Source organism: Bubalus bubalis, chromosome 1, assembly GCF_019923935.1.
Source record: "Bubalus bubalis isolate 160015118507 breed Murrah chromosome 1, NDDB_SH_1, whole genome shotgun sequence".
NCBI lineage: Eukaryota > Metazoa > Chordata > Mammalia > Artiodactyla > Bovidae > Bubalus > Bubalus bubalis.
The window spans coordinates 20,613,447-20,628,401 of NC_059157.1; the positions used below are offsets into that span (position 1 = coordinate 20,613,447).

A 14,955-nucleotide genomic window follows, 5' to 3' on the forward strand; every position below is an offset into this window, starting at 1 on the left:
CTAGATAGATGGTGATTGCTGTAGCTTGGGTCAAGGGTTGTCAGGTTCAAAGATTGGGAAATGACCCAGATCATTGTATTGGAGCATTTTGTTCAACAGAGTTCAGGTATTGGAATTGTCTTGGTTTTTCTCAATCCAATTAGAAAATGTTTTATCACAAGTTGGTGTTGGTGGGTTATTGATAGCAATGTGTATATGTAAGCAAGTGGGGCAGATAAGCAAGTGGAACTTTCCTGACTGTGGAGGAAAACCTGCCTTAGGTTTTAGGCATTTTTATAATTAGTTTATAACAGTCACCGATAGTTAAAAGTCATATACATCTATTGAGCTCTCAAAACAGATTGACTAATGTTGAACTCATTTTTAATTAAAATTATTCTTAGAATTAATTTCATCATTTTAATTCATCTCACTTGACAGTTATCTGTACTCAACTTTTGTTTTGAATTTTATATACATACCATCTATATTTATATATATACACTAGTTATGTGTGTATATATAAATATGTATTATGTGTTTTTAATTATACATTACTTATGTGTATTACTAAATGTGGTTGAGGTGACTAGACCATTTGTGGCTGAATAAGAGGAAGAAGAAAGCATCTAAGCCCAGAAATGTCACATGTTTATTTTAAGGCAGAAAAAGTTGGCCTGTGTTGGCTTGGACAGTATCTCATTATGGAGTCAGGGATCTGAAAGGGATATTAAATTAGAAGCAAGCCTATCCTGGGTTGGTTAACCAATAAAAGTTGGGTTGACTGTTTACCAGTTAAACAGTGGGGGAACATCTGGAATTTATTTATTGATCTTTCATGAACTTTCTGTTTCAGCTTCCATTGCTTTGAATTGATACAGTTGTTTTTTTCCACTTTGTTTAATGGGCTGAATTTGTTTTTTACTTTTTGGGGAATTTTTTTTTTTCCCCAAGAATTTGACAGTGCTGTCCAAAGTGTTTCCTTCTGCACTGCCTCCAAAACAAAATTATAAGCAGGTTGGCTTCTTTTGATGTAGTATAAAGTAGTGTTTTTACTCTTCTGACTTATCTGCTAAGTCGCATCAGTTGTGTCTGACTCTGTGTGACCCCATAGATGGCAGCCCACCAGGCTCCCCCCTCCCTGGGATTCTCCAGGCAAGAACACTGGAGTGGGTTGCCATTTCCTTTTCCAATGCATGAAAGTGAAAAGTGAAAGTGAAGTCGCTCAGTCGTGTCCGACTCTTCACAACCCCATGGACTGCAGCCTACCAGGCTCCTCCATCCATGGGATTTCCCAGGGATGAGTACTGGAGTGGGTTCTTCTGACTTATAAACGTGTCTGATTTGGAGTAAGTTTTAATGTTAGACCTTGAAAGATGAGAATTTGAGGTCTGCTCATTTCTCTTTAGCACCTAAAGGATTGTGTTGGCTGTTAGGAAAGTGTATGAACAGAACTGTGTGGCTACAGGCTTCCCTGAGAACAGTAATAAACAAATGAATGCCTGTGGTAGGGAACCTGCTCAGAGGGTTGAAGCTTCATGGATACTATCCAATGACTCATCAACATTAGAGGGCATGCGCTAAATGCCATGATAGTGTTCAGTGTCGGAGATGCAAAGATGAATAGGCTTGGAATAAGAGGCCTATTTTTTAAAGTATTAATATTTTTAATACTGGACTGTGAGACTTGTGGGCTTCACTGGTGGCTCAGTGGTAAAAAATCCATCTACCAGTGCAGGAAACTCGGGTTTGATTCCTGGGTTGGGAAAATCCCCTGAAGATGGAAATGGCAACCCAGTCCAGTATTCTTGCCTGGAGAATCCTATGGACAGAGGATTCTGGTGGGCTCCAGTCCATGGGGTTGCAAAAAGTTGGACACGAATTAGCGACTAAATGAGACCTTGTAAGTAAAATTATACAAAGCTAATTACCCAATTTTAAGTCTTTGAATTATTGCCTTTGGTGTGATATATGTCCTTGATTTCCCACCAGTGAATCCCAGAGGCAATTCCAGCAGGACACATCACCCATTTCTTAGCTTCTTTTTCTGTTTACCCACCTTTTGCTTTCTCTCCAGTCATCTTGGAATCCGGGGGAAATGAAGTACTTCTTCACGAGAAGCTGCAGGAGACTTCTAGGCCAGAGCCGGTTCTGTGCCCAGTGGCGCCGATCACACCTCCTGGGTGCCCTCTGAGAATGACGTGAGCTGAGCAGGTCTCTCTGGACTGTCCTTGCCTGACCCCGCCTGACCAATCAACTCTGTGCCTTGCCTAGCTCCCTTGGCTGCTGGCTCTAAGACAACTTGAGACAGAAAAGGAGAGCTGGTTTTCCAAATATGGGCCCCAAATCCTTTCAGAGCTGTTCTCATGAGTAGTATGTGGGGAATCCCTGCTCTCAGCAGAAACGGGGAAGGCTGTTCTCTGCACCATATTTGATACAGACACATTCCCAGACTGCAGGAGCCCCCAGGCTCGGGATGGAACACATTTGGAGATAGAAATGACTCAGTCTGTTCTCTGGTCTTTTCAAATCTGTTTCATGGCCAGTATCCTCTAACTCTCTCCAGATTAGCTCGACAGTAACTTGCTTCAGATGTAACTTCAGATGTAACAGCAGAAAGTAGAATGAATGATCTTCATGATTGTTCATGTTTTGGGGTTTCCACTTGGAGAGGGTGTGGATTTGGGACCTTTGCTTTCCTCATCCAGATGACCCTAATGAGCAACTACGGGCAAGCCACACTGCCCTCTCTGCTTTCATGTGAGTTCCTGTGAGGTTAGCAGCAGAGCTCTGGGTCAGGGAGCGAAGTTCTTCACTCCTGGAAGTTTTGGAAGCTTCAGCTTAGCTTGGAGTTTACTTGTTCCTGTGGATGTTATTCCCGAAAGAAGAGTGGTGGGTGATGGCCAGTCAGGGAAGATTGTGTAGAACACTTAGCAAGTTCAAGTCTCAGGATTAGAAATCTGTAAGATATACAGAATTCTAGAGTTTTAAAAACTCCATAATATTCACTTTCATTGTGAAGAACAGGGTATTTGTGTGCCAAATTAGGATTTAATGGCCCTGTTGCTGTCTTTCTGAAAGCACTTGGTGTGTGTGCGTGTATGCTGAGTCACTTCAGTCATGTCCCCTCTTTGCAACCCTATGGACTGAGGCCAGTCAGGCTCCTCTGTCCTTGGGATTTTCCAGGCAAGAATACTGGAGTAGTGGGTTGCCATGCTCTCCCTCAGGGGATTTTCCCATCCCAAGGATGGAACCTGCATTGGCAGGCGGGTTCTTTACCACTAGCGCCACTTGGGCAGCCCCAAAGCACTTGGTAAGTGCCTCTAATCCTCTATAGTAGCCTGTATTGTTTTGGTTCTCATCAGACTTTGAGCTCTTTGGGGTCGGATGCCATGTCGCGTTCGCCTTTGTTCTTCCAAAGCCCTAGTGCAATGTCAGTGTCGCCAGATGAAATGTAGGATGTTCAGGGAAATTGGAATTTCAGATAAATAACAACCAAATTTTATTCTAAGTAGGTTAAATTTAAATAGTTAAATTTGAATAGTTATAGTTGAATTTTAGATATGCAACAAATAATTTTTAGTATAAATATGCCCCCATGCAATATTCAGACTTAATTGGCCATCCTGTATTTTTATTTGCTAAATCAAACAATCCTATGTAATGTCCTTTACTTAGAACTATTTTTTAAACCCAAATAAGTATAATTCTATAATGTGACCCCAACTAAGGCAATTAAGGCTTGTAGTATAGGAATTGCAAATAGGAATAATCACCCTCCTTCACAAATAGCATTTGCGAAGATGAACCATTTCTTCTGCAACACCTGCATCGCCTTGATAACAGAAATAGGCAGTTAGGACCTGAATTAATGGATTTGCCAGTGCTTCTGGCCTTCTCTGAGCCAGGCCCTCCCAACCTAAGGTTTTTGTGGTAATAAAAAGCAGACATTTGGGGAGATTGTGCATATTAATTAATAAAATATTTGTCTGGTTTGTAGAACTGTGGTTAAGAGATACTGGCCTCCTTCTCCCCTTCTGCCGTTTCTATTCTTCTGGGGAAAGCTCACCAGTGCTCCCTTTCCTTCTTACAAGACAGGGAGGGTCAGGCAGGTAGGAGCTTGTCATCTGTTGAGCTGGAGGGAGATAACTTCATGGAGTTGCTTCATGAGTGCATATGTGTGGATCGGTGTGTATCCAGGATGTAACTAAATAAGCATGTGCTGTGTGTGTGCGTGCTCAGTCATGTCTGACTCTTTGGGACCCCATGGACTGTAGCCTGCCAGGCTCCTCTGTCCATGGGATTTACCAGGCAAGAATACTGGAGTAGATTGCCATTTCCTTCTCTAGGGGATCTTCCTAACACAGGGATCAAACCCTCTTTTATGTCTCCTGCAGGCAGGTTCTTTACCACTGAGCCACCTGGGAAAAAAATTAGCATGAGTGGATGGTAAATCCCCATTTTTTTTTTTTTTTGCTGATTTCTTTTTTTCTAATTTTTCATTTATTTTTAAAAAAAATTATTTATTTTTTTACACCAAAACATTTTGTATTGGGATATAGCCAATTAACAATATGATAGTTTCAGGTGAACAGTAAAGGGATTTAGTCACGCGTATACATGTATCCCCCTGGAGAAGGAAACGGCAACCCACTCCAGTATTCATGCCTGGAAAATCCCATTGACTGAGGAGCCCGGTGGGCTACAATCCACAGGGTCGCAAAGAGTCAGACAGGACTGAGCGACTTCTGTGTGTGTGTATACATGTATCCATTCTTCCCCAAACACCCCTCCCATTCAGGTTGACACATAACATTGAACAGAGTTCCATGTGCTATATAATAGGTTTTTGTTGATTATCCATTTTAAATATAGCAGTGTGTACATGACCTTCCCAAAGTCCTTAACTACTCCTTCCCCACTGGGCAAGCATGAGTTCATTATCTGAGCATGTGAGTCTCTGTCTTATAAGTAAGTTCATTTGTATCATTTCTTTTTAGATTTCATATATAAGGGATGTCATATGATATTTCTCCTTCTCTGTCTGACTCAGTATGACATTCTCTAGGTCCATCCATGTTGCTGCAAGTGGTGTTATTTCATTCTTTTTAATGGCTGAGTAAATTCCATTGTATGTATGTATCACATCTTTTTTATCTATTTCTCTGTCAACGGACATTTAGGCTGTTTTCATGTCTTGGCCATTGTGAGCAGTGCTGCAATGAACAGTGGGGTGCATGTATCTTTTGGGGCCATGTTTTTCTCTAGATACATGCCCAGGAGTGGGATTCCAGAGTCACATGGTACCTCTAGTTTTAGTTTTTTAAGGAACCTCCATACTGTTCTCTATAGTGGCTGTACCAATTTTATTCCCACCAACAGTTCAAGAGGGTTCCCTTCTCTCCACACCCTCTCCAGCATTTGTTGTTTGTGGATTTTTTGGTGATAGCCATTCTGACTGGTGTGAGGTGATATCTTATTATTTTGATTTGCATTTCTCTAATAACTAGTGATTTTGAACATCTTTTCATGTGCCTGTTGGCCATCTTTATGTCCTGAATGGAGAAATGTCCATTCGGGTACTCTGCCCATTTTTTGAGTGGGTTGTTTGTTTTGATGCTATTAAGTGTCATAAGCTGTTTTTTACATTCTGGAGACTAATCCCTTATCAGTCGCATCATTTTCAAATATTTTCTCCCAATCTGTGGGTTGTCTTATGTTTATTGTTTCCTTTGCTGTGCAAAACCTTTTGAGTTTACATACATCCCATTTGTTTAGTTTTGCTTTTATTTCCATTATTCTGGGACATGGATTAAAAAACAGTTTGGTGTGATATATATGTCAGAGAGTGTTCTGCCTGTTTTCCTCTAAGATTTTTATAGTGTCTGGTCTAACATTTCGGTCTTTAATCCATTTTGAGCTTATTTTTGTGTATGGAGTTAAGGAATGGTCTAATTTCATTCTTTTACATCTGGCTGTCTACTTTTCCCAGCACGATTTGTTGAGACTGTCTTTCCAACATTGTGTAGTCTTGCTTCCTTTGTCATAGATTAATTGACTATAGGTGCATGGGCTTATTTCAGGGTTTTTTTTTTTTTTGTCCTTTTCCATTGATCTATATATATATATATATTTTGTGTGTGTGTGTGTGTGTGTGTGTGCCAGTACCATACTGTTTTGATGACTGTAGCTTTGTAGTATAGTCTGAAATCAGGGAACCTGGTTCCTCCAGCTCCATTTTTCTTCTTCAAGATTGCTTTGTCTATTCAGGGTCTTATGTGTTTCCATACAGATTTTGAAATTTTTTTGTTCTGGTTCTATGAAAAATGCCATTGGTAATTTGACAGGGATTGAGCTGAATCTTTAGATTGCCTTGGGTATAACAGTCATTTTGACAATATAGATTCTTTCAATCCACAAACATGGTATATCTTTCCTTCTGTTTATGTCTTTTTTGATTCCTTTTATCAGCATCTTATAGTCTTTGGAGTACAGGTCTTTTGTCTCCTTAGGTAGGTTTATTTCTACGTATTTTGTTCTTTTTGATGCAATGGTAAATGGAATTGCTTCTTGAATTTCTTTCTGATCTTTTGTTGTTAATGTATAGAAAGAAATGCAGCAGACTTATGTGTATTAATTTTGTAACCTTCAACTTTACCAAATTCATTGATGAGTTCTAGTAGTTTTCTGGAAGCATCTAGGATCTTCTATGTATAGTATCATGTCATCTGCAAACAGTGACAGTTTAACTTCTTTCTTTTCCAGTTTGGATTCCCTTCATTTTGTTCTCTTATTGCTGTAGCTAGGACTTCCAAAACTATATTGAATAAAAATGGTGAGAGTGGACATTCTTCTCTTGTTCCTGATCTTAGAGGGAATGCGTTCAGCTTTTTGCCATTGAGTATGATGCTAGCTGTAGGTTTGTCATATGTGACCTTTATTGTGTTGAGGTAAGTACTGTCTATGCCCACTTTCTGGAGAGTTTTTATCATAAATGGATGCTGAGTTTTGTCAAAAGCCTTTCCTGTATCTGTTGAGATGATCATACGGTTTTTATTCTTTAATTTGTTGATGTATCACATTGATTGATTTGCAGATGTTGAAAAATCCTTGCATGCCTGGGATGAATCCCACTCAATCATCTTTTTAACGTATTGTTGGATACAGATTGCTAGTATTTTGTTGAGGGTTTTTGCATCTGTATTTATCAGTGATATTGGTCTGTAATTTTCTTTTTTGTGGTATCTTTGGTTTTGGTATCAGGATGGTGGTGGCCTCATAAAATGAGTTGAAATTTTCCTTCCTCTGTGGTTTTTTTGGAACAGTTTCAGAAGGATAGGTGTTAACTCTTCTCTAAATGTTTGATAAAATTCGCCTGTGAAGCCATCAGGTTCTGGACTTTTGTTTGTTGGGAGGTTTCTAATCACGGTTTCCATTTTAGTGCTTGTGATGGGTCTGTTCATATTTTCTATTTCTTCCTCCTTCAGTGTAGGGAGACTGTCTGTACCTTTCTAAGAAATTGTCCGTTTCTTCCAGGTTGTCCATTTTATTGACATACAGTTGTTCATAGTAATCTTTTAGGATTCTTGGTATTTCTGTGGAGTCAGTTGTACCTTCTCCTTTTTCATTTCTAATTTTACTGATTTGCATCCTCTCTCTTTTTTCTTGATGAGTCTGACTAAAGGTTTATCAATCTTGTTTATCTTTGCAAAGAATCAGCTTTTAGTTTTCATTGATCTTTGCCATTGCTTTCTTTGTCTCTATTTCATTTATTTCTGCTCTGATCTTTATGATCTCCTTCCTTCTACTAACTTTAGGTTTTGTTTGTTCTTCTTTCTCTAGAGGTTTTAGGTGTAAAGTTACATTGTTTGAGATTTTTCTTGTTTCTTGAGGTAAGATTGTATTGCTATAAACTTCCCTCTTAGAACTGCTTTTGCTGCATCTGTAAGTTTTGGACTTGTACTTTTGTTTTTATTTGTCTCTAGGTATTTTTTAATTTCTCCTTTGAGTTCTTCAGTGATCCAATGGTGGTTTAGTAGCATATTGTTTAGCTACCACATGCTTGTGCTTCTTAGAGTTTTTATCTTGTAGTTTATTTCTAAACTCATAGTGTTGTGATCAGAAAAGATGCTTGATGTTATTTTGATTTTCTTAAATTTACCAAGGCTCGCCTTGTGATCCAGCATGTGGTCAGTCCTGGAGAATGTTCCATGTGCACTTGAGAAAAATGTGTAATCTGCTGCTTTTAGATGGAATGCTCTATAAATATGAGTTAAGTCCAACTCGTTTAAAGTGTTATTTAAGGCCTGTGTTTCCTTATTGATTTTCTGTGTGGATGATCTGTTCATTGATGAAAGTGGGGTCTTAAAGTGCCCCACTATTATTGTGTTCCTGTCAATTTTCCCCTTTGTTTGTTAGTATTTGCCTTACATATTGAGGTGCTCCTATGTTGGGTGCATATATATTTATAATTGTTACAGTTTCTTCTTGGGTTGAACCCTTGATCATTATGTAGTGTCCTTCTTTGTCTCTTATAACAGTCTTTGTTTTAGGGTCTGTTTTGTCTGATATGAGTCCTGCTACTCCAGCTTTCATATGATTTCCATTTGTGTGAAATACCTTCTCCCATCACTTTACCTGCAGTCTGAAGTGTCTGTAGGTACAAAGTGGGTCTCTTATAGACAACATACATATGGGTCTTGTTTTTGTATCCACTCAGCCAGTCTGTGTCTGGTGCATTTAATCCATTTACATTTAAAGCTAATTATCGACATGTATGTTCCTATTAACCATTTTGTTAATTGTTTAGAGTTTATTTTTTGTAAATCTTTTCCTTCTCTTGTATTTCCTGCCGAGAGAAGTTCCTTTAGCATTTGTTGTAAAACTGGTTTAGTGGTGCTGAATTCTAAATTTTGCTTGTCTGGAATGCTTTTGATTTCCCCATCACATCTGAATAAGAGTCTTGCTGGGTAGAGAATTCTTGGTTGCAGGTTCTTCCCTTTATCACTTGAAATAGATCAAGACATTGCCTTCTGGCTTGTCGAGTTTCTGTTGAGAAATCGGCTAATAACTTTATGGGTTTTCCCTTCATGTTTGTCTATTTTCCCTTGTTGCTTTTACGAATTTTATCTTTGTCTTTAATTTTTGTAAGTTTGATTACCATATGTCTCAGTGAGTTTTATGGATTTATCCTGCCTGGGACTCTGTGCTTCCTAGACATGGTTGACTATTTCCTTTCCTCTGCTGGGGAAGTTTTCAGTTATTATCTCTTAAAATATTTTCTTGGGTCCTTTCTCTCTCCCTCTTCTCCTTCTGGGACCCTTAAAATGTGAATATTGGTGCATTTAATGTTGTCCCAGAGGTCTGTTAGGCTGTCTTCATTTCTTTTCATTCTTTTTTCTGTATTCTGTTTTGCAACATTGATTTCCACCATTCTGTCTTCCAGGTTACTTATCTCTTCTTCTGCCTCAGTTATTTTGCTATTGATTCCTTCTAGTGTGTTGTTCTTGAAGAGATCTCTAGTCTTTCCCATTCTGTTGTTTTCCTCTATTTCTTTGCATTGATTGCTGAGGAAGGCTTTCTTATCTCGCCTTGCTATTCTTTGGAGCTCTGCTTTCAGATGCTTATATCTTTCCTTTTCTCCTTTGCTTTTCGCTTCTTGCACCGAAGAATTGATGCTTTTGAACTGTGATGTTGGAGAAGACTCTTGAGAGTCCCTTGGCCTGCAAGGAGATCCAACCAGTCCATCCTAAAGGAGATCAGTCCTGGGTGTTCATTGGAAGGACTGATGCTAAAGCTGAAAGTCCAATACTTTGGCCATCTCATGCAAAGAGTTGATTGATTGGAAAAGACTCTGATGCTGGGAGGGATTGGGGGCAGGAGGAGAAGGGGACGACAGAGGGTGAGATGGCTGGATGGCATCCCTGACTCAATGGACATGAATTTGAGTGAACTCTGGAGTTGGTGATGGACAGGGAGGCCTGGCATGCTGCGATTCATGGGGTTGCAAAGAGTCGGACACAACTGAGCGACTGAACTGAACTGAGTGTATTGTTCATCTCTGTTTGTTCTTTAGTTCTTCTAGGTTCTTGGTAAACATTTCTTGCATCTTCTCCATCTTTGCCTTCAGTCTTTTTCTAAGATCCTGAATCATCTTCACTGTCAGTATTCTGAATCCTTTTTCTGGGAGGTTGCCTATCTCCACTTCATTTAGTTGTTTTCCTGGGGTAAATCCCCATTTTTATAGTTGGGAAAAGAAGAGCAGGTATGGGTGAAATCGGATCCTTGAGAACAGATACATAGTCTCAGTCAGGCAGTTACTGTTGCCTAGGATAGAATTAGGACCTCCTGCCTCCTGCTGGTTAAATGGGATTTTTTAGGTTATCCTCCCATCCACAAAGTAAGATTCTGATAGGTCTGGGTATAAACGTTTTTGTGGAAACATAATTGTTATATCTTCTGACCTAAGGTATTTGGAAGTTGAGGACTCATGCCCTTCTTGCTGCAGCTTGTAAACTTGACTCATTAGGGCTGAAAGCAATTATAGCCTACTATAGGAAACTGTTTAACAGACTTTGTTCTGCTGTCAGCCAAATTAGAGCTGTGCCTGGAGGGGATGCTATGTTGGCTCTACCCTATTAGGGAAAGCAAAAATAGAAAGCTTTTTCTCTAGACTTGAGAACCAAATTGATGTATAGTTATTAAAAGCAATGGTGGCAAATGACCATGGCAGTTGGAATCTCAGCCTTAATGAAGGTGATGGTGTCCTGAGAACACAGAATTTGCAAAGAAACAAAACGCTCCCATTAGTTTTGAAGCCATGGAGACTCACAGATGCTATATTGAAAACTGTGTGTGGTATGTTTTCAGTAGGCATGCAAATGATGCATGTAATATCAGGCACTCCTGAAACCTCAGCTCTCTGAAAGAAAGGATAGTGGTAGGGGGGCGGGTGGGGGATGGATCATGTGGTTGCTGGAGCTGGCTGTCCTGGACAGGAAGCTGGCAACCCACCCCCACTGCCTGCATCTCCAAAACTGATCTCTATGAAGGTGTTTCTGAAGAACATTCAGCCCTTGGTAGGGGTCTTGATGACCTGGAATTTACAATTAAGTTTCCACTTTACTCAGAGAAAACATTTTCTTTCCATCAGCAAGGACTTAACCGGGAATGGATGACAGGGCATTCTGGAAGTCTCCCAGGTTCAGGAACCTTCATTTTTATGGGAGGCCTTGAAACTTCCTATTTTCCATTTACCTTAGTTTTAACATTACTGCCAGTGTTTCGCTCAGATTAATTTCCTGCATTTGTTTTTATCTTAAGCACATTCTTTGGTTAAAGTGTTACTAAGTGAATGGAAGGAGAAAAATAAGGTAGGAGGAAGGGGTCTGCTGTTAAAGAATAGTGTCTTGTTTCCAGTTATGTTTGCAACAGTGGCTAGGTGCTTTCCACTTTCTATTCCCTGGTTCTTCCAGAATGTATTAAAACTCCATTATTTTTTTAACGGATGTGGTTAAACTTCAGGTGGCAGCTGCACAGTTTGCAGAGGCCCTTTGTTGGAATCTCCTCCTTTTTTAGGAGGGTCCACCTGCACCTATGCATTGTGGGGTGCTTGTTTGCTGACTGTTCGTCTTGTCCCCTGAAGCCCAGTGTCCTCAGCTGCCAGCGTACTACTCATTTCAGGGACGGAAACTGGGCAAATATTAAGTGCCAGAAGAATACTACATATCAATATTTGGGATCAGATAATAAATCTAGTTCCTATTAATCGGATACCCAAGTCAAGATCTTAGCACAAATGGAGACTTCAGTGCAAAATCTCGTCATTAACTCTGGGTGAGACTTCTAGGCTCTGAAGTACAGAGGTTCTCTGTAAGGAAAAGGTGATTGGCTGGAGGTGACTGGTTCCAATGATGATTTAAAAAAAAAAAAAAACACAAAAACAAACTGTTGATAGAGCTGTGGGGTGTGTATGGAACCTGCTGGAGGAGGGGTGGCTAGTTGGGAGCCAGTCAGGGAAGGAGAAGAGTTTGTTGAGATCACATGAGTGGTGAAGGGCCCGGTAGGTTGATGTGTAGTATGACGGCATGGAATTCAGGGCCTCCTGGTGTTATTTCTACTAATAAGCTCTGTGACTTTCGACATCTCAACTCTCCAGTCCTGTCTCCTAATCTTTAATGAGCAGCTGGATTAAATGACCTTTAAAGTCCCTTCCAGGTTAAAAATTCTGCTCTCACTTGGAAATATACTGTTGTGAAAATATTGGCACTACAGTCTACTTTTCTAATATGGGGAGTATTTCCAGGTTGTATGTGTGAGTGTGTGTATGTTAGTGGCAGATTCTTGACTGAGGTTGAGTGTCAGCAAAAATTACTATTGTTAATATTTTATAAAAGTATAAAGTGGGAAATTATTCATGTATATTGTCACATCTGGGTTTAGCTATTTGTGTTTCAGTTAATGGAAGAGAACTTTAAGTGACTGTTAACCTTTACCAAGGGGTGCAGCTCGGAGTTAATAGTTTGTAAGATCACTGCAGATGGTGATTGCAGCCGTGAAATTAAAAGACGCTTACTCCTTGGAAGGAAAGTTATGACCAACCTAGATAGCGTGTTCAAAAGCAGAGACATTACTTTGCCAACAAAGGTCCGTCTAGTCAAGGCTATGGTTTTTCCTGTGGTCATGTATGGATGTGAGAGTTGGACTGTGAAGAAAGCTGAGTGCCGAAGAATTGATGCTTTTCAACTATGCTGTTGGAGAAGACTCTTGAGAGTCCCTTGGCCTGCAAGGAGATCCAACCAGTCCATTCTAAAGGAGATTGGTCCTGGGTGTTCTTTGGAAGGAATGATGCTAAAGCTGAAACTCCAGTACTTTGGCCACCTCATGCGAAGAGTTGACTCATTGGAAAAGACTCTGATGCTGGGAGGGATTGGGGGCAGGAGGAGAAGGGGACGACAGAGGATGAGATGGCTGGATGGCATCACTGACTCGATGGACGTGAGTTTGAGTGAACTCTGGGAGCTGGTGATAGACAGGGAGGCCTGGCGTGCTGCGATTCATGGGGTCGCAAAGAGTTGGACACGACTAAGCGACTGAACTGAACTGAACTGAAGAGCTAACTAGTTTACCAGCTAGTTGCCACAGGAGTTACAAGTTTACAATCTGATTTTTAGTTTTGGTAGCCCACACCTAGTCAAGAATAGATGATTCATGTAAATCATCTTCATAAGCACAGGCATACAGGATTAGCTTTTCAGTGTTGCTCAAGACAAAGATATCAGACTTCCTGTTAGATTGAAGTAATTTAATTTCCTTTGCTTTTCCAAAAGTGTCTACCATCCTGAGGAAGTCTAGTGGCTTCTTCAGAGACCTGCCTGCTTTCTGTCTCAGGGTATTTAAGGCAAGTGCATTTTCTCAAGATGGAATTTTTCCTGGATCACACCAAGCAATCAGGGTTTTGAGCCATATACCACCTCCTTGGAGAGAAAGGGAAAGGAGAGAACTTTCACCCTTGATACAAAATAAAGCTTATCTGCTCCTACCTGTCTGCAGTTTTAAAAAAGAAATAGTTCATTTATACAAAAGCCTAGTGCCCTTGACCATGATAAAGCAGCACTTAGGCTGCTCATTTTGTGTCCAGGAGACACAGATGCACTTAACAGTCTATGGAAGACTCTTTTGGTACCAAATTTGGGCTGAATTCTGAGGTGTGTGTGTATGTGTGTGTGTGTGTGTGTGTGTGTGTGTATATGTGTGTATGTATATATATATATATATATCTTTTATGTGTCCCTGGGGGGCAAATGGTAACCCACTCTAGTATTCTTGCCTGGAGAATCCCATGGACAGAGGCACCTGGTGGGCTACAACCTAGTCCATGGGGTCACAAAGAGTCAGACATGACTGAGCACAGGGCACATCCTTTATGTGTATTATATTTTATATCCTTTATATATATTATATATATAGTGTATATCCTTTATGTTATATATCTTTCATATATTATATATATATATAATATAGATATCCTCTCTATACATTATATATATCCCTTATATATTTATTAATATTATCTATATATAAAACTAGAATATAAAAATGAGAAAATATGTAAAATACTCTATCATATTAATAATATGTATTACTATATTAGTATATATTACTAATTTAATATATTACTAATATTACTATATTAGTATATATATTACTATAATAATATGTATATACTATACACACACACTATATTGGTGTGTCATAGTAATAAATATTACTGATATAAAATTACATATACATCTGTAGGCATATATAGATCAGATCAGATCAGTCGCTCAGTCATGTCCGACTCTTTGGGACCCCATGAACAGCAGCACGCCAGGCCTCCCTGTCCATCACCAACTCCCGGATTTCACTGAGACTCACGTCCATCGAGTCAGTGATGCCGTCCAATCATCTCATCCTCTGTCGTCCCCTTCTCCTCTTGCCCCCAGTCCCTCCCAGCATCAGAGTCTTTTCCAATGAGTCAACTCTTCTCATGAGGTGGCCAAAGTACTGGAGTTTCAGCTTTAGCATCATTCCTTCCAAAGAAATCCCAGGGCTGATCTCCTTCAGAATGGACTGGTTGGATCTCCTTGAAGTTCAAGGGACTCTCAAGAGTCTTCTCCAACACCACAGTTCAAAAGCATCAATTCTTCGGCGTTCAGCCTTCTTCACAGTCCAACTCTCACATCCATAAATGACCACAGGAAAAACCATAGCCTTGACTAGATGGACCTTTGTTGGCAAAGTAATGTCTTTGCTTTTGAATATGCATATATAGATACATACACATATACATATGTAGGTGCAAGAAGGAATAAAAGTGACCTGCAAACTTTCAGAGTTGTTTCTGAGTGCTGTTCTTTCAGCTGCATATCTTTACCATGATATTTAGGAAGGAAATACTAAGTTCAATCAGTTCACAGTTTAAGAGGAAAATAA

General features: G+C 39.8%; 1 protein-coding gene across 17 annotated transcripts in view; it reads left to right on the forward strand.

Annotated features, from left to right (window-relative positions):
- MFHAS1 (multifunctional ROCO family signaling regulator 1) overlaps positions 1-14,955 on the forward strand; it is a 114,926-nt gene that overhangs the window by 37,085 nt on the left and 62,886 nt on the right. For 8 of the 17 annotated variants that reach the window (XM_044937714.2, XM_044937736.2, XM_006060705.4 and 5 more), the window contains one exon: positions 2,057-2,180. The exons of 7 other annotated variants lie outside the window; for them this stretch is intronic. In XM_044937714.2, coding sequence (XP_044793649.2) covers positions 2,057-2,173 — 117 coding nt within the window. In that variant the 3' untranslated portion in view covers positions 2,174-2,180. Of the gene's footprint in view, positions 1-2,056; positions 2,194-14,955 lie in introns of all 17 variants that reach the window. 2 more of the 17 variants (XM_044937725.2, XM_025279096.3) reach the window with 1 other exon arrangement.